The sequence below is a fragment of the Oncorhynchus tshawytscha genome, linkage group LG11, assembly GCF_018296145.1.
Source record: "Oncorhynchus tshawytscha isolate Ot180627B linkage group LG11, Otsh_v2.0, whole genome shotgun sequence".
Classification (NCBI taxonomy): domain Eukaryota; kingdom Metazoa; phylum Chordata; class Actinopteri; order Salmoniformes; family Salmonidae; genus Oncorhynchus; species Oncorhynchus tshawytscha.
Genome location: NC_056439.1, coordinates 31,472,174 through 31,496,197, shown reverse-complemented (window position 1 = coordinate 31,496,197; position 24,024 = coordinate 31,472,174). Strand labels below are relative to the sequence as shown.

Here is a 24,024-nt window from a genome sequence, read left to right as displayed (position 1 = left end):
GGAGTTTAAGGGAGGTGATATGTGAGAGTTGTTTGTTCTGATTATTCTTGTTGTATGTATTGTATTGATATTATTTATTGTATGTTCATGTTCACAGGGCTCCCTTGCAAATGAGAGCCTGGTCTCAATGGTGACCCACCCTGTTTAAATAAAAGTTAAATACAATTCCTGCTAGCTGCGTTCCATAAACCTCTTGATGAAATCGAGCAGGATGGCGATGATTGGTCTGTCAATAGCGTTAGTGCTGTATAAACACACCCTTCCTCTAGGGTTTATTGGGTATTGTTTGCTGGGCTGAGATCCTGTATTTACATAGCAGAAGAAGTCCCCTAACAAGATTAGGTCCCACCTGGTTGGGAAGTTGTTGCTTACTCTGCCAAATTTCCACACCATTGAGAAATTGTTCCATATTGTGAATCTCACTTCATAAAACACCAGCATTATTAACAAGCTTCCTCTCCTAAACCTTTTACTGAGCTAGACATTATGTATGCGACAACCACAGGGTTGTTTTGAAAAGGAAAATCAGTTTGTTTACAGCATTGTTCTGAGTTTAAAACCTCAGGTTACCTCTTCATTAACTCGGCAGTTATGGGAAACTCAATCTCTGTCATTGTGTCTCAGATAGTACTGCAGTTTGGAGTCACCTGGTACAGACAACCAAGAGTTCACTGCTGTGAAACAATGCATGTTTGAGGAACCACAGCCAACACGATTTGAGTTGCCAACATTCTTTTGTCTACGGTAGACAATTCATCCCAGCTCCTTTCCCCCTAATCTACAGTATGCATTTTCTGTGGTCAAGAATTGACTGAAACACTGAGAGGCATAGGTGATGTTTTGTTATGTATTTATTTAAGACACACATGTCCATCCATGTGTAGTTGATGTCATTGCGGACCCAGGCGATGTGTCAAGTGGAGGGTTTGGACATGAGGAGGGGTGGCTGCTGGGGTAAAATCCCAGCTAATGGATTTCTTAGTGGGATCAAGACATAGGAGAACAGGACCATTAGCACAGGGGCCCGAGGTGTTAAAATGCAGCAGAGGCTCCAGATGATCCTCACCGGCCACTGGTATCACATCTCTGCCAATGTAAATATAGAAGCTCTAGACATTAGCTATTGCTCCCCCGCCCGGTTGGTGGGCCCGGCCAGGCTCAGCAGTCATATATGGAAACCTGTTTAAATGTAATTTGCTTAACATATGTACACGTCAGTCATGGTAACAGCCCCCCATGGAGCACAAAGAGAGTTTGCACTCAGCTGCCGGAAAGCCAGAGAGGAATTCCCTCTGCGGCAGAATGGGATCGCCACCACACATTGTTCCTTAACGCCAGAGCCAGGATTTGTGGCAATATTTATAAACAAGCCAGGGGAAGAATGGGCCTTTTGTGTGTGCACGGATGGCACAGGAGAGACACACAGAGGATGAAAGGACCAGCCCTGTGTCAGTTTTGCTGCCTTTGCAGAAAGGGGAGGTGGGGGAACAGTTGGAGTTGTAATCGGCTGTCTTATATCGCACAGCCTCTCACTGGCATCATAGTCGTTTTTTGTGTGATTTAAAAAAATATATTTTTATTGTCATAGATTTAATTTGTTATCAATGCATGGTTGTTAAAGCTCGAGCTGTTTGTAACCATGGAGGAGGAGGGGAAGCGTGCCGATGCACTGGTTTAGTGGATTGACTACCACTATGCTAAACCCTACACACACTGAGCTGTCAGGGAGGAGAAACACCACTATCCATTCCTCTTCCTGACAACACAGATGTTTATGTCTCCTGTCTGTCATCCTATAAGATAGTCAAGGTTGAGTTTTCACAATCAAATGTTGACAGAATGAATGAGGATGTTTTTCTTACCAGAATAACCATCCACTCCTACCTGTTCTTTATAAATGGTGTTGCAGTTGTCATTCAATAAAAAGGGTGTGATTGTGTTTGAGGAGGCTTGGCAGGAAGAATGACAGATGAAAGCACACACACACACAGCTTGCATATAACGTGGTGTGCATGCAGATGAAACCTTACTCCACTTTCTCCAGTTCAGGAAGTACCATCAGACACAGCTGGCAGAATGGCTCCGCAAGTCATGGCCATAACATAGTTATAACATTAGACTAGAGGAGACATGTCATGGCCATAATGTAGTTACAACATTAGACTAGAGGAGACATATCATGGCCATAACGTAGTTACAACATTAGACTAGAGGAGACATGTCATGGCCATAAAGTAGTTACAACATTAGACTAGAGGAGACATGTCATGGCCATAACATAGTTACAACATTAGACTAGAGGAGACATATCATGGCCATAACATAGTTACAACATTAGACTAGAGGAGACATGTCATGGCCATAATATTGTTACAACATTAGACTAGAGGAGACATGTCATGGCCATAACATTGTTACAACATTAGACTAGAAGACACATGTCATAGCCATAACATAGCTTCAACATTAGACTGGAGGAGACATGTCATGGTAGAGGTGTAGTAAATCAACACGTTAAACATGACCAGTGACATATACCAACCTGTTTACCATACTGTGTTAGGATCATGGTGTACCGTGACAACGGAAATGACACAGAATCTAGGGACTAAGTATAGACAATATAGATCTCAGAGTTGTCCTGAGAGAGTGACGTAGAGAGATAGAAAGAGAGAAAAAGTGGGACCATATGTTCCCATGTTGCAGAGCTGCAGTAGAGTTGCTCTTGGTCCAGAGAGCAGCCTGCTGATTGGATAATCCCTCAGCATGGTGGGCGGCTCAGAGTCACAGTCATTAAGGGCCCATATTACATTCACTGTTATGATTTACAATATCATCCTTACATTGACACCATTAGGCCCATGTGTTGACCCACGAGTGGCAGCTTAACTTGCAACGGTGGTCCATTTGTCAGGGGTAACCTTTGTCTCCATGGTAACAGGCACTGTCGTGTCCATCATCGTTGACTTGATGGAAATTATGTTTATCCAGATTCAGCGTTGCCATGTGATTTCAAGATGTTTATTTTCTCCCCACTACAAATTCATGCTATGTCCCCTATAGCTCTATGTGTGTATCATGTTAGATATTTTATGTGCCCGCTTCATCTGTGTTTAATTAATGTGTTTTTTCACCATATGTTTGCTTAAATGTATGTTCTTTGCTCTCTGTCCCTCTATTCTCCTCTCCTCTCTCCTCGTGTTGAAGGTAAAAGTGATGATGCGTATCTGCCCATCCCTGGAGGCTCCTGATTCGTCAGAGTCCATGTCCTTCCTGAAGGTGGACCCCAGGAAGAAGCAGCTAACCCTTTACGACCCCTCGGTCAACGACCGCGCCAACTCAGGGCACAGGAGAGCCACCGTGGCCGTCCCAAAGATCTTCGCCTTCGACGCAGTGTTTACCCAGGATGCCTCTCAAGTAAAGACCAAGCAATTGAGGAGTCTGTGTGTGTGTGTGTGTGTGTGTGTGTGTGTGTGTGTAGGGGGGCACTCTTTCAAGGGTAGGAGGATATCTTCATGCTGGCTGGGTGCGGTCCGGGGGCTTAGTAGAAAAATGCCTGTCTTTGGATGGGGGCATTCTTCCCATTATGGGCCTCAACAGCTGGCCCTTTTAAGTCTGGGGAATTCATTTAATTCGGTCCACTTATATCTAACCTCTCCTTTCATAGTCCAGTTATATCTAACCTCTCTTCTCCCAGTCCATGCCCAAATTAAGATCAAAATGGAAGGGTCAGACATTGAGGACATGTAAGATCCAGACAAAAATGTTCCATAGAGGTCTGTTTAGAAACATTTCTCAACAAAACCATTGAGATTTCCATTGATCACTCAGTGTCTTCTGATTGTTGAAGAGATGAGATCTAGCAGTGAGGTAACATGCTGTTAGTACCTACTAAAAAGGGAACATGAACCATCGACTCAAGCTTTGTGTTGCTCCCCATAGAGCGTACGATCTTTAGGTTTGAGAAGCTGAACCATTAGGGATCTCATCAAGCATTGGTAGAGTCAGTAGCTACAGGGTCTACAGCATGGATCAGTGTCTCCACAGTGGGGGTAAGGTTCAGAGCTTCCTCCATCAGATACATCTCCTCCACAGTAAGCCAGCTGATATGAGCTGATAGCCCTGCTCCTGCTCCAGTAAGGCAGACTGAGACGAGGCTGCCAGATTGTGCCGCTGGGACCACACTGCTGGCGGCTAACAGTAACAGAAAGCTGTTCTGCAGTAAGAGGCCTTGTTATCTGTGTTATGTATGGGAGGAGATCTCTGTCTGCAGCAGAAGCCTTGCCCCGGTGGAGCCATGGTGGTGAAACAGATTGTAAAGATGAGCCACACTTTGCAGCATTTGTTCCTTTTGACGACGCCCTCTGAATCTGTGATCAGAGCCTGTCTTCCTGATGCTCCTCCTGTGTTTGATAGCTCAAATAATGTTTTTGTAGAAATAATTGGGAATTCTCAAATAGAAAATACTTTGTACGTGTATGTGTTTGTCAATGAATTGATATTCCTATTATGTGGGAATGTACACAATTCTAAAAGGGGAATGGCAGATATACGCTCTTTAACCACTCCATCTCTCTCTCTCTATCTCTCTTTCTCCCTCTCTCCTTGCAGGCAGAGGTGTGTTCAGGGACAGTGTCTGAGGTCATCCAGTCTGTGGTGAACGGTGCGGACGGTTGCATCTTCTGCTTCGGGCATGTCAAGCTTGGTAAGCAAGCCCCGCTACTCAACTGAAATCTGTCAAAAGGACACTGTTAGACAAAGAAAAGTCTCCCTTTATCGGTTTGATGCCCATATTCACAAATGGATTAGTGGCGCAGTGGAGTGGTCTGAGGAGAAAAGAAGGCAGTGGGGAGGGGCTAGTGGGAGATGGTGGGGGCTGGAGGGAGGGAGACTTCTATATAGAGGCTGCAGGGAACAGTCTTGAATTAAAACCACTGTAATTGACCTGGACTCTTCACCCAGTCTGGGAGAAAAGTCTATTTGAGTCACCCCTTTCTTCTCCACTGTGCTCATCCTCCAGGGAATGATCCTTGAATCACCCCCTTCGTACGTTCTTAGAGATACAGTAGATTCCCAATCAACAGGTGTAATGCATTTTCCTCTCCTCTACACATTCCAGACAGTATTACTAGTGTTTCTTCGTTTTTCGAAGGGAAATTAGCAGCATGCTGTTGCCAACAGCACAGGACTTGTATATTAATATCTCCACCCCCCTTCCCCGCCGTCTCTCACCCTCTCCTCCGTCTTCAGGCAAGACATTCACTATGATTGGCAAAGACGGCTCCACCCAGAACCTCGGCATCGTGCCCTGCGCCATCTCCTGGCTCTTCACGCTCATCAACGAGCGTAAGGAGAAGACGGGCACGCGCTTCTCTGTCCGTGTGTCTGCCGTGGAGATCTGTGGGAAGGACGAGGCGCTGAAGGACCTTCTGTCTGAGGTGTCCACGGGAAGTGTTCAGGACGGTCAGTCCCCAGGGGTCTACCTGCGTGAGGACCCTATCTGTGGCACTCAGGTGAAGGGAAAAAGGTGGCCAGATGCGTGTCTGTTTTCCTCCCTTTCTTTGTTCTCACTCTATATTTCTCTCTGTCTTGTATATATTAGTGTCTGTGTATTGCTCTGATTCTCACTACTACCTACCTCTGTCTACCCCAAAGATGATCTGTTTTCTTTCATATCTCAGGTCTTTCCTCTGTGTACTCTGAGCCCATATTTCCCTGTCTTACTTATCTCAATAATCCCTGCGCTATATTCTCACCAAAGCCATCCACAATATCGCTGTCTTTCTTCATACCTTTTTATTGACTCCCCTGTCAGCATGCTTGAGCATCTATTACTCCTGCATTAGCTCTGGCCCTCTGGATAGCAATGGGACTAATTGGGGGGTGGGGGGGATTTGAAGGCACTGACAGGTGTTGCCGTCAGATGTTGTTTTTTTTGGGCTCTGTGTGGACCAGAGCCCCTCCCTCTGTGTGGACCAGAGACCCTCCCTCTGTGTGACCGTGACCTCAAAGGCTGCCTGGAGTCCTGTGAAGCTTCTCAAGGCGTCTCCTCCAACCATGTGGTGTGGGTCCCCTACTAGACACCCCCCTTTCCTCCCATTACCCACTCCCCCTCTCCATACCCCACCACCACAACATCCGTGTGGAGGGAAGTGCCCCTGCCTCCTGCTCCTCCATTACCTTCCATAATCCCCCTCCATCTGTGTGCATACCTGTTTCTTTAATTGCCCCCAAGACCCAATCTAATGGGTAAGAAATGTGTGCCTAGGTCCAATTACCTGGCTATCCTCTATCTCTCTCCTCTTTCTCTTTCCTTCCTCCAATTCCTCCAACTCTTTTTCTAACCCCATACTCTCTCCTTCTCTTTATTTTACTTACCCTTACCTCGTCTCTCTCTTCCCCCCTCAGCTCCAGAACCAGAGTGAGCTCCGCTCCCCCACGGCAGAGAAGGCAGCCTTCTTCCTGGACGCGGCCATCGCAGCACGCAGCACCAGCAGGCCCGACTCAGATGAGGAAGAGAGACGCAACTCTCACATGCTGTTCACACTGCATATCTACCAGTACCGCATGGAGAAGAGCGGCAAGGGAGGCAGTGAGTACAACTGCTACTACTTCTACAGGTAGTCTAGCAGTTAAGAGTGTTAGACCAGTAACCGAAAGGTTGCCGGTTCGATTCCCCAAGCCGGCAAGGTGGAAAAATCTGCCGCTCTGCTCTTGAGCAAGACAGTTAACCCCCAACAACAACCCCGGGCACTGATGATGTCAATTAAGGCAGCTTCATGCATCTCTATGATTCAGAGGGTTTGGGTTAAATGCGGAAGACACATTTCAGTTGAATGCATTCAGTTGCTCAACTGACTAGGTATCCCTTTTACTACTACTATCATTCTACACTAAGCATATCTATCATTACTACATGATTTGAGGCGCTCTCTGATCTCCAGTGTCACTCTGTGTGTTTTTGACAGTGATGGTGTCGTATTTTCAGTCATCATTCTACTATACTATTTATCATTCGATTCAACAAATGCTCTGGCCTTTTCGATTCATCCTCCAGAGATGAATGCACTGAACCATATTGCTACACATGAACAGAACATTTGTTTTCACTGGCTGATTACGGACTTAATCGAGTAAAAGAAATGACCAAGAATTGAATGATGCTGACTTTATTATGCCTTAATGATAGTGTTACTTAGCAGATGTAATTCCCCCCATCAGTTCTGCTGCTGAGAATAGTAGTACTATAGATACCTGTGCTGTCAGAGATGACCATCATAGCCATAGGAGACTGTACTGCTCTGGGCTAGATGGTGGATAAAGCCGCAATAAATCTGAATGGATAACAAGCCTCCAGCCTCTCATTTGGAATGTTTATGGATGGGTAAAAAAAATAGACTTGCTTGCATTCATGGGTTGCGCTTAGCGGAACAAGAGCGTGGATTTGAAGCACACAGTTTCTAAGTCTTGCTGACAAGAGTTTAATGGTTCGCCGCTGCCGCCTAGTCCCTCGGGAGGCTGAAAAGATTTGTCATGGGGCTTCGGATCCTCAAAAAGTTTGACAGCTGCAACATTGAGAGGATCTTGACTGGCTGCATCACTGCTTGGTATGGCAACTGCACCGCCCTCGATCGCATGGCGCTACACAGGGTGATGCAGACAGCCCAGTACATCATTGGGGACGAGCTCCCTACCATCCAAGACTTCTATATCAGGTCAGAGGAAGGCCCGAAAAATGGCCAAAGCCTCCAGCCACCCAAGCCAAAGACTGTTCAGTCTGCCAAACAGTACTGGACCAACAAGCTCCGAAACAGCACTACCCACACGACCGCTAAATATCTTGCACTGACTATATGTACACACTCACACTACACTGACACAGAAACTACATACACACATTTTTTAATTTGACCTTTATTTAAATAGTTAATAACAAATTCTTATTTTCAATGACAGCCTAAGAACAGTGGGTTAACTGCCTTGTTCAGGGGCAGAACAACATATTTTTACATTATCAGCTCGGGGATTCCATCTTGCAACCTTTCGGCTACTAGTCCAACGTTCTAACCACTAGGCTACCTGCCACCCCATACCAACACACAACACACACACACACACACACACACACACACACACACACACACACACACACACACACACACACACACACACACACACACACACACACACACACACACACACACACACACACACACACACACACACACACACACACACACACACACACACACACACACACACACACACACTTTCACACTCCTCATATGCTGTTGCTACTCTGTTCTTTATTTTACTCTTATTATTATCTACCCGGATGCCTAGTCACTTTGCCCTGCCTTCATGTACATATCTACCTCAAATACCTCATACCCCTGCACATTGATCTGGTACTCCCTGTATATAGCTTAATTCTTGTGTAAAGTCTCGTAGCAAGCATTTCACAGTTAAGTCTACACTTGTTATATTTGATTTGATTAGATTTTAATCTGAAATGAAATATAAGTGACCTAAATTACAATGTGCTGACCCTCTGCTGAAAAACATTTTGAGAAATTCTGCTCCACTTCTGTCTAAACTGAATCAATGTGTACTTTTACTTTCATAGCAGAGCCACCAAACTAGTCATCCTCTCCAATGACTATTTAGGTACCAAATACAGTGATTGTCCTCCTTTGATTTGTATGTATGTGACAACAAGATACTTTTATGTGTCTGGAACGTTATTACCTGTCTGTTAAACTGAGACAATCTCAGCCCAGTTTTGAATCACTTCAGACCGAGAGGCTTACTCATGAATAAATCAGACTGCCATGTCTGGTCTGGTCTGGACTGTGCCACTCCTGCCTGTAAGGTGCAGCAGCAGCATGTGGGAAACCCTCAGAGGGAGTGTCTGAGTGTGTCTGTGCTGAGATATAACCTCACCTGGCTCTTCCTCCTGTGTCATCTACAGTGTCGGGTGGACGGAGCAGGCTGCACCTCATAGACTTGGGGAGCTGTGAGAAGGTCCTCAGTAAGAGCCGAGACGGAGGGGGAGGCCTGTGTCTGTCTCTCACTGCACTGGGAAATGTTATCATGGCTTTAGCCAATGGAGCCAAGCACGTACCTTACAGGTAGGGGAACTAGTACTGAACTTTCTATCTATACCTTGAATATGTAATATGCAAAGGAGTCGAGTCATGTAATGAAAATGTTCGAGACAAGTTTTTGCAAGTACATTTAACTTGACTATCAAGGCTGTGTTTATCTAGCGTGCTATATACTTAAAGAAATATCTCAGTCTTAGCTATGTGGTTTGCTACGCTATGGAATCAGAAATGAGGTGAAGCGCTAGAACATTTCATTTGGGGAATGCAGTGCAGACAAAGTGTGAAATGGGGAAAGCGAGCTAAAACGGGAGGAAATATACTGTAAAAGGAGCGTTCAGCTTAGAACCCGAGATAACAGTCAAAGAAGCAGTTGTTCCAAATGCGATATTTAAAAAATCTCTGGCAACCCAGACTAATATAAGGCGCAGAGAACCGTGGTTGAATGTAAACCGACACTGATATAAGGCACTGACACATCCTGCCGTTTCCCGAGCAGCGATGATGATGATAGTGTGTGAACGTATCATTTCCAGGGACAGCAAACTGACGATGCTGCTGAGAGAGTCGCTGGGGAACATTAACTGCAGAACTACAATGATTGCCCACATCTCGGACTCCCCTACCAACTACACTGACTCCCTCACCACCATCCAGCTGGCCTCACGCATCCACCGCATGAGGAAGAAGAAGTCTAAGGTTTGTGTCTGGACTTGCAGAGCTTTCAGTATCATACATCGTTTACATTGATTAAGAGACATGGGTATCCTCCATTTGAACAGTAGCATATTTCGATGTACAGGGAACTGTTTCGATGAGGGAAAGCCGTAGATTTTCACAGTTATAATAAGTATTTAGTGATCTCTAGAGTGTATTACAGTGACTTAATTAGCAGAAGTTGCACTGTTCACCATTTCATGTAGTAGCCTATTCGTAACTGAGATCTTGATAAAGCTATTCCCACTTTACTGTAAATTGGAGGCCATGGTATGAAATTAATCAGGGCCTCTCTTAATGCATGGTTATTAATTCCATAATTCGGAGTTAGATTTTCTTGCCTGCTCAACACATAATCATGTCATCAATAGGCCTGCCTAACAGGGTTGGGCTCAATTTCAATTTAAGGCAGTCAATTCAGGAAGTAAACTGAAATTCCAATTCAATGATTGAAAAAAATCAGCATACATTTTTACTGACTTCTCAATTAACTGAAAAGGAGAAACTATTTATGTCAAAAGAAGAATGTGGGATTTTAAATTCAAATCACTTCCTGAATTGACTGCCTTCAATTAGAATTGATCCCAACGCTAATGCCTAAGGATGTGTGTAATGCATGCCCTCGGATTTGGGAAATATATACTCCAGATAATTAGGTGTAATGACAGCATGTATTTATTTTGCATCTGTCTTCGGTGTAATTATAATGCATTCTACGGACACTGATTCATATTATTGACATTAATTTCAGTGTGCCTATTGATGTTCACATGTAACCTTTAAATGTATTGACTGGCAATTTGAAAGTAATTTAGATTTGCCTTACGATGTATTCCACCGTGAATTCATTATGCGATTGAATTAACTGTAAATCTACAGCAGGAATTGGGAAAATGGTGGAGAAAATTATATAGACTTTTTCAATAAGTCCTAAAGTAATATCTCTTGAACATGTGAATTATGCAGAAAGTCTAAGTATGTAGCACATTCATGTGCTAAGCACATTTCCTTTATACACTGTTTTGTAAGTCTCTGTATGTTTCTGTGTTGCAGTATGCATCCAGTTCCTCTGGAGGGGAGAGCTCCTGTGAGGAGGGGAGGATCCGTCGGCCACCTCACCTCAGACCCTTCCACCCCCGGACGGTGGCCCTGGACCCAGACCTGCCCTCCCTGCTCAGCGACCCAGACTACTCCTCCAGCAGCGAACAGTCCTGTGACACCGTCATCTATGTGGGGCCGGGGGGCGCCGCCATCTCAGACCGGGAGCTAAGTGACAATGAGGGCCCCCCCACCTTCGTTCCCATCATCCCCTCCCTGAACAGGAAGCGATCTGGGAAGGAGGGTCCCCTGGACAGGGATCACTTCTTCAAGTGCAACACGTTTGCTGAGCTGCAGGAGCGCCTGGAGTGTATCGACGGCAGCGAGGCGCCTACAGCGTTTGTTGGAGAGGGCAGGGGAAGTCAGGCCAGCCCCAAGGTGGACAGCAAAGCAAAGGAATGCCCTGGCTCTGTTTCCCCAAAGACTGTAACTAAAGCCTCCTCCTCCCAGGAGAACATATCACCTAAACTTGCTCCTAAATCTATAGCCACTCCTCCATCCAGTAGTCCTCATATCAGCCCTTCTAAGTCTAAACTGGAACATTCCAGAGGGGTTTCACAGAGCATATGTAGAACAAGTGCTGATGGTGAGAAGGTAATGACATCAGAGAGCAGAGCAAGCTCAATCAAACAGGGTATGGCCATGGTGCCAGCCTCTGAGCCAGTAGTACGGGAGAAGGTTTACTTCAACAAGAAGCCCTTACCCAAGCCTGCTCCCCCTCCCCCACAGCAGAGAGACTCACGCAGGGGCAACGGAGAGGCAGAGGAGAGGTCCCCCACTAGAATGCCCCCCGTGGGAATGAGCCATCAGGTTGGAAAGCAGGGGGAGTCTGGGGACCCTTTCCTTGATAGGATCCAGACCAGGGGTACTGTAGAGGTGTGCCAGCTACGCTCCACCCTGAGAGAGAGGTGCCTGGACAGGGACATCCTCCGGGCTACGGTCACCCTGCAGCAGCCTGTGGAGTTGAATGGAGAGGATGAGCTGGTGTTCACTGTGGTGGAGGAGCTTTCCATCGGCAGCATCATAGACAGCGGGCGGCCCTCAAGCATCATCAGCTTCAACAGCGACTGCTCCCTGCAGGCCCTTGCCTCCGGCTCCCGGCCAGTCAGCATCATCAGCAGCATCAACGATGAGTTTGACGCCTACACATCTGCTGTGGGGGGTGCAGAGGTCAACATTGAGGTGCTCACCCCCTTACAGGATGACTCATTTGTGTGTGTGGGCAGCAGGGGCTCATCCATCAGCTCCTGGCTCAGCGAGGTCAGCGTCTGTACTCTGGAGAGTAAAAGGGTACACTCTGCAGACGTTTTCCTCCCACAGACGAAGCACATCGGCCCAGACGGCACCTTCTACCTGGATTCCCTGGGTATGTTCCACTGTGAATCATCCCGAAGGGACACCAAGAACTCCCTGAACGACAGTGGCTTTAGCTTTTCTGATCTGGACAGTGACAGCACAGCATCTAGCAAACTGTCCCTGACAAAGTGCCCTATGTCTCCCGAGTCAACCAAAGGATCCCTCAGATTCCCATCCAAAACAGCTAAAGTTAACTCTCTCAGCTCCTCCTCCCAAACCTCCCAGGGCCCTTACATAGTCCACTCCAGTCTTCCCAGGAAAGTGAAACCTACCTCATTAATAGCCTATAGTAGTAGCAGCAGTTGTGAACCACAGAGACAGGAAGTCAAGCAGGAGGACCCCTGGCAGCGCATTGTCAACCACTCTGAACTTCAGCTTCCAGACTCCAGCGCCACCAGCAAGCTCCCCAGAACCCCAGTAAGTGGCATTCCCTGCCGCAAAGCTGGTGTTGTCAACAGCAATGGTGTATCTCGCCCACCCAAGGTGCAGGGTTCAACCTCAGCCCAGAGGGTGGTGGACGGCTGTGAGAAGTCCACCAGTAAGAAAGCGGAGCCCCCCAGCAAGATGCCTCAGCTCAGACGAGGAGCCACCACTCTGGGCACTGTGCCTGTCATCCACGTCTCCCCAGAGACCAAGGCCACAACCCAGAACATCACCACTACAACCAACATTCTCAAGTTCTCCTCTCTGGGGAAGAATGGAAAGGCAAACGGGCAGCAAGCGAGCATGCTCCCCAAACCTGGTGGTACCTCACCTCCTCCACCTCCAGTGCGCAAGTCCAGTCTGGATCAGAAGAACAGGCCTCTGCTGCCCCAAAGTGCCTTAAAGTCTGCGTACGGTGAAGCAGGGAGGCCCAAACTTACCAGAGGGGCGGTGTCAGAGGATGAGCTAGAGATCCGCTGCAGAGTAAACTCCAACAGCCTCAAAACCTCCAGCCTCAGAGGTGACTACACCCCGGCCAAAGCCACATCCAGTCTGAGGGCCAGAGGAGATGCTAGTCGGCAGCATTACAGCAGTCAGATGTCTCTGGAAAGGAGTGACAGCATGTCCATGGTGGGCTCCAAGCCCACTCTCAGTCGAGAAAACAGTGGAGCCACCCTGGGCTGCAGCAAGTCCAGCAGATCCATTCCCAGATTCGGTGTACCAAACTCAACCAGCTCTCCCATTGCTACATCCCCAACTTCCCCCTGTTGTGCTACAGATGCTCTAGGTAAACCTGGGCAGGTCAAAGGTAGTGTTAACCCCAGAGCGTTAGGAGCGGTCAATGGAAGTAAGGACCGTTCGTTGTCAGCGAGCAACTCTAAGGGCCTGAGCTCCTCCACAAAGTCCCTGGCAGCTCCAGCAACCAGGAACCCCAATGCCAACCTTCCCCCGACTGGCAAGACCTCCGCCCCGCGAGCCACGTCAGCCGTCAGCAGCAAGCCTGGCCGGGGGACCATCATGGGCACCAAGCATGCTATGCGGGCAGCCAACAGCCGGGTCAGTGAGCTGGCGTCAGGCAGCACATCAGGCAAACACCTGAGGGGCTCAGGGGACTCTGACAGTGGTAATGACAGTGGGGTGAACCTGAGTGATGACAAGTCCCCCGTGGCCATGCTGCCCTCCCCCTACAGTAAGATCACAGCCCCCAGAAGGCCGCAGCGCTACAGCAGTGGCCATGGCAGTGACAATAGCAGTGTTCTGAGTGGAGAGCTGCCCCCAGCTATGGGCCGCACAGCCCTTTTCTACCACAGCGGGGGCAGCAGTGGTTATGAGAGCATGATCCGGGACAGCGAGGCCACAGGTAGCGCCTCCTCTGCACACGACTCAATGAGTGAGAGTGGAATGTCCTCCTCAGGCCGCCCCAGGACATCCAAATCCCCCAAAAAACGCAATGGTAATAGCTCTGAATCTGTATACATCATTATGCATGATCTATCTGATAATATCCTGAACAACAACATACTGTAGGTTTAGTCTGGGAATTAATTGAGGCATTAAAAAATTTGAAAGTTCCATAAAATCCTAAGCTTTACTCAGGTCCTTTTACAAGTTGTCTTGTTTAAGCCCCGTCTTTGTTGTTATTTACAAGCAACTGTGTGATGTCAAACAGTCCACTTGTTAAATAATGGAGAAGGTTGTTCATGGAGGTCATAAGCCCTAACTGTTTACAGCATGTCTATAAATACCCCTGATTGCTGTGCAGATCAGCTTAGACAATCTCTTGTTAAGGGTTGTTAAGGGTCAAGGTTCACTGCTGTTGACTTTAACTAGATGTGTCATGCTGAATGCAGACTGAGTGGTGTTCCCATCTGAAATAAGAAATACATTTATACAGATCTACTGAATGAAGCAGTATGCCAGAGAAGTATAGCACAGAATATCCAAACAACATCAAGGACAAACTGTCACTTTCCCCAAACCCCCCAGGAAATCTTGTACCTCATCAATCTAACTTTTTAAAATGTGATTCTTATAGTTGGTTTTGTCACCTTTCTGATTCAGCAGAAATTAGATGACTTTGAACTCATTTGAACAGCAGCAGAAACTTCCACTTGTTACAGCTCTCTTAGATTTATGCAGTCAATCTTTTAAATTCATATTGTTTGGTAGAGATTTAAAATAGACAGTGGTGAAAGCCTTATACATATGCAATCAACAGCACGCTCAGGAGGCCTGTGTAAAGCCTGCTATCTCTTTACATCTCAGTCTCAGCTTCATACATATTTACTAATAGATAGAGCTGTACAGCTCGGCCCTGGCAGATATTGCCATTGTATATTTCCAGCAGTAATTGAGGTGCCTGTCTGTCTGTGTCTGTGTCTCTCCAGGGCTACAGCGGAGGCGGCTCATCCCGGCCCCCCTGCCAGACACCTCGTCACTGGGGAAGAAGGCTGGCACAGCTGGCCAGTGGGTGGACCTCCCGCCCATGTCAGGACCACTGAAGGAACCCTTCGAGATCAAGGTGTACGAGATCGATGATGTGGAACGGCTCCAGAGGCGACGACAGGAGGACTTGATTGAGGTGAGTGAAGGGTCATGCTTACTGTCTGTAATACAAACTCCCCATACTGTTACTCCACTTATTTTAGTCATTAGGTTTAAGTTCATCACTACATACAGTACATGCTGCTTAGCAATGTCAAGCTCAGCAGTAGTCTGCATGTTTCACATTGATCTCAGCAATATTCTGAATGTGCTATGTTGAAGTCAGGCATGCAGACCCAGCGCCAGGATAAAGTGACTAAGGGGGCAGTGGAAATCGGTGAGGGGGCACAATTATTTGGGGTTCTTGCATTTTAATTATATTAAAGTCTGCTTATGTCACACAATACCATAATAAACACAAACGTTAAAATACAGAGACCATAGAGTGCTTTTGACCAAGAAGTGACAAATTGTTGCACTCTATCAGCACCATGGACAGCACCCTACATGCTAAAGCGAGGCTTTTGAAAACCTATGCTGGTGTCTAAGGAAGTCATTTTGCCATTTCATACCCTAGGTTTTTGCTGAAATGACACCACTGGCTATACCACAAAGATTTAGATTTTTTTTTAAACCAGCTAGATTGTTCTTACCTTTTCAGAAGGGTTTGCAGCTGATTCTCTGTGGAACTTCCTAAGTAATCGATCACTCCATTCTCCCCGAGATCTTCATGTATGATCCCCCTCAAATGCCAGTTGGAATAGTTCAGCTTTCCTCAGGTGTAGCATGCTTCTCCTGTGCTGACGGAACATGTTTATGTTCAGTGGAAATGAATTCTCGCATGTAGCTGTGGACGCCCCGAAGGTCAATCCATGTGTCAGTCCAGTAAGCACGGTCGGCATAGCGGAGAGAGGCCCAGAGAATCGTTGCAGGATATCAAGTGGGGTCCTCATTGGAGCCAGAGCGGGCAATTTCAGTCTGCAAAAACTGGCGAGCGACACCAAACTCAGCTTCCACCAAATCTTAATCTTTTAAAATTTAACCTTAACTTAACCTTTCTAGCGCAGCTAGCGGAACCCCTCGACAACATTCCGCTGAAAAGGCAGAGTGCGAAATTCAAAACTATTTTTTAGAAATATGTAACTTTCACACATTAACAAGTCTGATACAGCAAATGAAAGATAAACATCTTGTTAATCTACCCATCATGTCCGATTTCAAAAATGCTTTACAGCTAAAGCACAACATATGATTACGTTAGTTCAGAGCCAAGTCGAAAAAACACACAGCCATTTTCTAGCCAAAGATAGGAGTCACAAAAAGCAGAAATATAGATAAAATGAATCATTAACCTTTGATGATCTTCATCAGATGACACTCATAGGACATCATGTTACACAATACATGTACTGTATGTTTTGTTTGATAATGTGCATATTTATATCCAAAAATCTCAGTTTACATTGGCGCGTTACGTGCAGTAATGTGTTGATTCCAAAACATCCTGTGATTTTGCAGAAATACTCATAATAAACATTGATAAAAGATACAAGTGTTATTCACAGAATTAAAGATAGACTTCTCCTTAATGCAACTGCTGTGTCAGACTTTTAAAAAACTTTACGGAAAAAGCATAATCTGAGAACGGCGCTCAGAACCCAAAACAGCCAGAGGAATATCCGCCATTTTGGAATCAACAAAGTTAGAAACCACACCATAAATATTAACTTACCTTCGATGATCTTCATCAGAAGGCACTCCCAGGAATCCCAGTTCGACAATAAATGACTGATTTGTTCCATAAAGTTCCATCATTTATGTCCAAATAGCCACTTGTTGTTAGCGTGTTCAGCCCAGTAATCCATCTTCATGAGACGCGAGCATTTCGTCCAGACAAAAACTCGAAAAGTTCCGTTACAGTCCTTTAGAAACATGTCAAACGATGTATGGAATCAATCTTTAGGATGTTTTTAACATAAAACATCAATAATGTTCCAACCGGAGAATTCCTTTGTCTTCAGAAAAGCACTGGAACGAGAAGTAACTCTGTCGGGAGCGAGAATCATGAGACCAAGGCTCTCTGCCAGACCACTGACTCAAAGAGGTCTCATGAGCCCCTCCTTTATAGTAGAATCCTCAAACCAGTTTCTAAAGTCGGTTGACATCTAGTGGAAGACCTAGGAAGTGCAATTTCTTCCATATCTCAATGTGTATTCGATAGGCCAAGCTTTGAAAAACTACAAACCTCAGATATCCCACTTCCTAGTTGGATTTTTCTCAGGTTTTCACCTGCCATATGAGTTCTGTTATACTCACAGACATCATTCAAACAGTTTTAGAAACTTCAGAGTGTTTTCTATCCAATACCAATACTAATATGTATATATTAGCATCTGGGACAGAGTAGGAGGCAGTTCACTCTGGGCACACTATTCATCCAAAAGTGAAAATGCTGCCACCTATCACAAAAAGGTTAACTAGGCAAGTCAGTTAAGAACAAATTCTTATTTACAATGATGGCCTACACCAGCCAAACCCAGATGACGCTGTGCCAATTGTGGACCGCTCTATAGGGCTCCCAATCACGTCCGGTTGTGATACAGCCTGGTTTTACTTAGCTCTAGCAGTGGCTTCAACTTTTTCAATCTAGAAAGTCATGGCTTTCTGGGTCAAGGGCACACAAGGCCTCCACCAATTGGCTGTTGCGTTCTCTGAATCGTTCTGACATTTCACCACTGACAGCATCCAAGAAAATTATTTTACACTTTGGCTTTGTGTGGGTACATTGGCGAAGGCAATTTCTGATATCCATCGTGGCAGTGAGCTAGCTAAATAGGCTAAGGTTAATAACACTAATGTTTTTAACAGCTAGCTAAGAAGCTAACTAAACTCTGTCGTGGTAGGACGTGAGGCAGAGTTGAGTGAAGCAGCTTCAGCAGTAAACTTGACCACGCCCGTATAAATCAAAATTCAAATATTACAGGTAGAGGCGTATTACGTTATTCGCTTAGCCTACCACAGATGAAAAGTGTTTTCCCCGCTTTTCATGGAAACCCAAAGGAGTCATACCCCTAACTGCCCGAGTGGCTTTCCATTGCCCCCCTGCACACTCTGTCCACTGTGCTGACACAGCGCAGAGGAGATACAGATTTTGCATCAACCTATCACTCAATCATTTTTTATATTTTCATATCAGGACATACAACTAAAACTGAGGGGGCACAAGTTTTAACTGAGAGTGTTAAACCTCCCTTTGCCCCCTGGTGGAGTCGGGCCCATAGGCATAACCTCGTGGGAAGGTCTTAGCTCACTCTTTCTCAGGTTCTTATTAAAGAACAAGGTGAAAATATGCATCTGAGATGTTTGATCTTTATTCTGGCCAATGGTGAATCCCAAAGTCTTTATGTGTCTGTGTGACCAGGAATGTGAAGAGATCAGGAGGCAATTACTGTCTGGCTTTAATTGCTTTATATATGACTGATCGCTGGGGCTCACTGCTGGTGCTGATTGACAGAGGGGGATGGAGTGGTGGTGGTGGAAAGAGCAGTCCAGGAATGTGTGATGAATGTGCATCCCCCCTCTACATCCCCACACCCTATCAGCCATCACCATGGCCCATCCCTGGCTGCCTGATGGCTCTTTATGGCTGGCTCCACTTGCCACGGGTCATTAACTGCTCCCACAAGTTAGAGGCAGCCAGACAGGAATTTGTTAAGAGATTTTAAATCAGCTGGATGGTGGTTTGATTTAGTTTCAATTAGGAAAAGATGATCTTCAATTTGTCTTTCCCAACCATCACTGGCTGAATGAGTGCTTTGCCTCGCACATCCCCCACTGTTCCCGGGCCAGTTTTGGAATACCATGCAATGTGTGCATCATGGCTGGGTTCCGTGCTTGTATTCTCAGATGTCTATTTGTGTGCACATGGCTTTTTCTGTCTACATACAGTATACAGGGTTTAGGATTCTGTATATTCATGCATGTTTGTGTGTTGTATTTGTTTGAGTTCTAACTGTGAGATCATTACTCTCTCTAGAGTACAAGCATATTTTTTACAATATGTATTTTATTTTCTTCTCTTTTCTCATCTTTAGCAGCCATTCCAGGATGTTGAGAAGGTATGTTGATTTTGCTGGATGGCTGAGGCTTGATTATACTTTAATAGGAGTTGGGGAATAGTTTGGAGTAAGGGTTAAGAGGGGAAGAACAGGAAAATTTGATTGTTCGAGTTGCATGCACATATCTCAAATTAGGGTTGTTCTATTGTGACAGGAAATGGTAATACACACGACTGTGTCTGTATATCCTGCAATTCTTCAGCAGCAACAACAATGCTAGTGAATGACTATTATTATTCTTTATTTCAAACAGTTCCTCAGTCACTCACTTCTCTCTCTCTCTCTCACTCTCTCTCTCTCTCTCTCTCTCTCTCTCTCTCTCTCAGGGCCTGCTGTACTTCAACAGTAAGCTGAAGGTTCTGGAGCGGCAGCAGCAGCAGATCAGGGAGCTGAAGGTCAAACATGAGGCACTTAAGGAAGAGCTAGAGGACACCAAGACCCTGCTGATGATGGACCCTTGCAAGTGGATAGGAGAGTGTGAGTGTCTGCTACATTATTCTACTAGGATTGGGGCATATGGAGATGTACACCTTTTTATTATTCACATTCCCTACAAAAATAGAAAGTTATCTTCCTATTGAAAGTTAACTTGATTCTGTCTTCCAGTTTTCAGTTGATTGTGTGTGACCAGGACTTTACTCCTCTGCTCTCCTGTCTCTTCTCTTCCAGTTGAGGTGGACCAGGATTTGGACAAGGAGTCCCAGGAGTACCTGCAGGCCCTGGGTCAGGTCACAGAGGAGCTAGAGTTCTGTGTCAACCTATGCAAGTCACGTGTCATGATGGTGACCTGCTTCGACATCAGTGTGGCATCACCGCCCAACACTCAAGAGGGACTGCGAGAAGTGGAAGTCTGACAATGAGCAAAAGAAGAGATGGAGAATCAAGGAAGTGAGAAAGGAAGAATTATGAAATGTAGCAGCCAGTTCATAGTTATTGCTGGAATGAAGTGACAAGAAAAACAAAAAAGACAAAAGATGAGACAAACGGGTTGGGTGTCTTTGCATGGAGACAGGAGATCTGAACCGACTTTTCTGCAGTGCCTCGTTCTGGACATGTTCATGTTGGAATGGGAGTTAAGTGTGTGCACAGACACAACAGTTTCTGTTTTCCAGCATGATGGGAGAGAGGCCATCATTTACCCAAGAGTCATTCAACGAGACCCGGAAGTGCCTTTTTCACGCGACTTATTTTGAGTCATTATTTTTTGTATGGTGCTAGTATCATAACCAGCATACCTAAGCAAACCCTGAACATATTTCTTTTAAGAAATAATTATTTTATATGCATTGTATAGTGTATTTATATGATTATGCTGTGTGTAAAATATAATTTCTAGGTAAAAAAAGACAAAAAAGAAGAGCAATAAGCTAATGTTATTGCGTTCCCAAACTTGGCCTTTTCTCATGTTTCAAACCAACCTCAGTCAGCATTTTGCCCATCTTCATCCAGCCTCTTGCGCCTTATGTTATCTTTCTGGTTCAGTAGTCTACCTTTTAAAAGAGCTATGTGTTATCTTGTCAAGGATTCAATTTACTGTTATCATTCAGCCACTGCCAGCTGAAAGCTAGCAGGGTTGAGTAAATGTTTCTTCCCTCCAGTTGCCTTGATCACAAGGGGCCCCAGTGGAGGTGCTGAGATGGGTGATGGTGGAGGTGTAGAAGAAGGGGAGAGGAAAGTATGTGGTATGTGGGGCGGAGATGTGTTTGCCCTTGTTTATTTAATTGGAGATGTGGCAACGGCAGAACACATCAATCAGAGGGGTCTACATACAGGACCTGCTCCCAACAGGCTGTGTGTATGCCATGATTCATGGGTGTGACAGTTGGCTCTCCCCAGTGCTCTGTGCTAGGGGTGTCCAGAGTCAACCTGACAGACCTCTGTCACCCTCCCTGTACCCCCAGAGCGATGGGGAAGCATGCTGAGTATTATTCCCAAGGCACAGAGGTGCTCGTCAGTGCGCCTATTTTATCCCTAGATGGGCCTCTACTGGGTTCTACTGACACAAACAAAAGGGCATAGATGAGATGCCACAAGCAAGGGTCATTCTATGGCTATTTTGTGGTGTGCTCTTTTAAGTGGTGCCAAGCCTTGGTTCTATGCATTCCAACATTCTCACTTCCACTAAAAGATTAACCTCCACAAAGCACTAAGATCAACAGCACAGACAGTTTGCAATGACTCAGAACCCTTTCTGAGTTATGCTTCAAAGCTACACATATTACACAGATAGCACTTCTCTCCAACCTTCTACTTTCTTTACTAATTTAACCGGATGTCTCAATCAAAGACTAGGATAGGCTCCAAGAGGACAGTGTCCTAAATAAAGGCCATGAGAAACCACAGTTTCCCGTGTTTACATGCAGTGAAGAAATTGCTGCCATCAGATTTAGACGTTGTTTGGCAAATACAATCAATCAACTAGCTGTATGTAGCTGCCAGAATGTTTGTGTTTTAATCACTTCTCTGAAAATGGTGTGGACAAAGAAGATGAACTGGTTTTGGTTATCTAGAGTAAGAAACTGGATTTGGTTGTATTTTGATGTGTTTGATTTATGTAACTAAAAAATTCATTTGTTTTCTTTCCTCTTACAAAGATATACCCTCAGGCCCTTTCTGAAGATGCTGCATGAGATTTTTTTATTCATTTGTAAGAATGATTTCTATTCCATTTTTACCATTTTGATTTTTATAATATCTTTGGCTCTCGATCATGCTGGGTTAGTTTCATGACTATTAGCAAACTAAAACATTTTTTTCAAGAAAGTTGATGTATGTCATATTTCATATCAAAACCCATATTTTCTAATGTCTTTGGTTTTGTAAAGGATTTTCTGACCCTGTGTAAAAATGTCTGATATGGCAGCTCGTGTTGAATTTTCTCTGTGAATAAAGTGTTTCTTCTTATAGCTGACTTGGAATGATTTTTCCCTCGTTGGTTCTTTTGAAAGAAACCATTATGTTTGGCCTACATAATTCGAAACCACATGACCTATTGGTCATTGGTATCCTAGCCTCTGCCAAACAACTGGATGTTCCAGTTTTCAGGGGAAAAAAGAGCCTGTGACGCAACTTCTACTTTTGGACTTTAACAAGGCGACACCACAGATTTTCTAAACCCAGAGGCGCAACATCGCAAGACCAAGCAAACCAGGCTGGCGTTTGGAGTTAGAGAAGTCAGTGAGAGAAGTGAAACATCTTCCTTAGTCGTTCATTTTCTCGCAATCTAAAGGCACAACCTAGATTAAGGCATCCCCCCGCACCTCTCTGATTCAGAGGAGTTGGGTTAAATGCAGAAGACACATTTCAGTTGAAGGCATTCAGCTGTACAACTGACTAGGTATCCCCCCCTTTAGATTCAAGTCAATGACGTGTTTCTGCTCATGAGTTTAGCTAGCCAACGTCACCATGACATCACCTAAAAGCGTGATTGGGGATTTCTATTGGAGAAGCAGTTTCTGCATATCTTCATACTCCTGAGGTTGAAGAGGTGCTGTTGCACATACTTCACCATGCTGTTGATGTGAAGGGACCATTTCACTCCATCTTAACTCCTCCATATTTACTTGATTGGTTGAACAGTGCAGAAGGGTTAGATTGAGGAGAATGTAATGAAGGCCTTACCAAAGACAGTACAGTATGATAGTACAGTGCAGCAGTACAGCGATATTTAACAACAACCTGTTCCCACAGATACGTTTTCCCCATCTGATTAATGCTACCAAAGAGCTGCTTGTGATGATTCATCTCCCAGGTGCATATGTAAGCATTTTTGTGCAATGATTTATGAAGAATAAAACTTTTTGGGGAGGGAGTTTGACAAGAATGAAATATGCAGCCATCAAATAGATATTAGAGGTGCAGCAAGATTAATGATGCCTCTATCAAATATGGTTTTCTACTCCGTGTGATGCCAGGTCTCCTGGTGTGCAATATTTCGTAGATGAGTGGAGATGTTGAAGTCCACCATGCTGAGTGATACCATCTTGCTTCCTCCCTGTTCATTTAATTTGATTAAAAGCGTAGTAGAATGATTTGGTGGCCTGGCAGGAGAAGCTGGTTGCTGTGTTTTTAATCAAATCCACGGGTGCATTTTGCCTTTACCCGCCCTGGGTCTGGGTGCTCTTTGACTCAGAGGGAAGGAGAGCCAACTCAGAGCTCTCTGGTGAACAGAAGTGCCCCACTCTCTTGCACATTAGATTCCTGGTGATGAGTACCATATGTTTCAAGTTTTATTTGTCATATGTACAGGATGCACATGGGATACACCGTCCAACGAAATGCTTACTTGCAGGTTCCTTCTCAACAATGCAACAACAATAAGAAATAATAAAGGAAAAGAATACAAACATAAAGTAAATAACTCAGTGGAATAGAATACACATTTTAGCATAAGTATATTACAGGGAGGGACCATATGGCACCATATGACGACACAACAGTGGTAAGCCTGATTACCAACAACGATGAGACAGCCTACAGGGAGGAGGTGAGAGCCCTGGCGGTGTGGTGACAGGAAAATAACCTTTCCCTCAACATCAACAAAACAAAAGAGCTGATTGTGGACAACCAAAGTCATCAGAGAGAGCACGCTCCCACCCACTGAGAGGGTCAAAAAGTTCAAAATCCTCGGTGTCTTGGCCCCTAAGACCCTCACAAACTTCTGCAGATGCACCATTGATGGCATTCTGTCGGACTGTTTCACAGCAACTGTACCATCCACAACC

At 45.2% G+C, this 24,024-nt stretch overlaps 1 protein-coding gene across 2 annotated transcripts in view; it reads left to right on the top strand.

Moving 5' to 3' along the window:
• LOC112261744 (kinesin-like protein KIF26A) overlaps positions 1–22,204 on the top strand; it is a 124,373-nt gene extending 102,169 nt beyond the window's left edge. Inside the window, exons 6-16 of one of the 2 annotated variants that reach the window (XM_024437340.2) lie at positions 3,208–3,417; positions 4,612–4,705; positions 5,251–5,513; positions 6,409–6,592; positions 8,972–9,131; positions 9,641–9,803; positions 10,875–14,151; positions 15,086–15,279; positions 19,280–19,300; positions 19,627–19,777; positions 19,970–22,204. In XM_024437340.2, the coding sequence (XP_024293108.1) occupies positions 3,208–3,417; positions 4,612–4,705; positions 5,251–5,513; positions 6,409–6,592; positions 8,972–9,131; positions 9,641–9,803; positions 10,875–14,151; positions 15,086–15,279; positions 19,280–19,300; positions 19,627–19,777; positions 19,970–20,154 (4,902 nt within the window). In that variant the 3' untranslated portion in view covers positions 20,155–22,204. Of the gene's footprint in view, positions 1–3,207; positions 3,418–4,611; positions 4,706–5,250; positions 5,514–6,408; positions 6,593–8,971; positions 9,132–9,640; positions 9,804–10,874; positions 14,152–15,085; positions 15,280–19,276; positions 19,301–19,626; positions 19,778–19,969 lie in introns of both variants that reach the window. The other variant, XM_024437339.2, reaches the window with a different exon arrangement.
• The last annotated feature ends 1,820 nt before the right edge of the window (positions 22,205–24,024 follow it).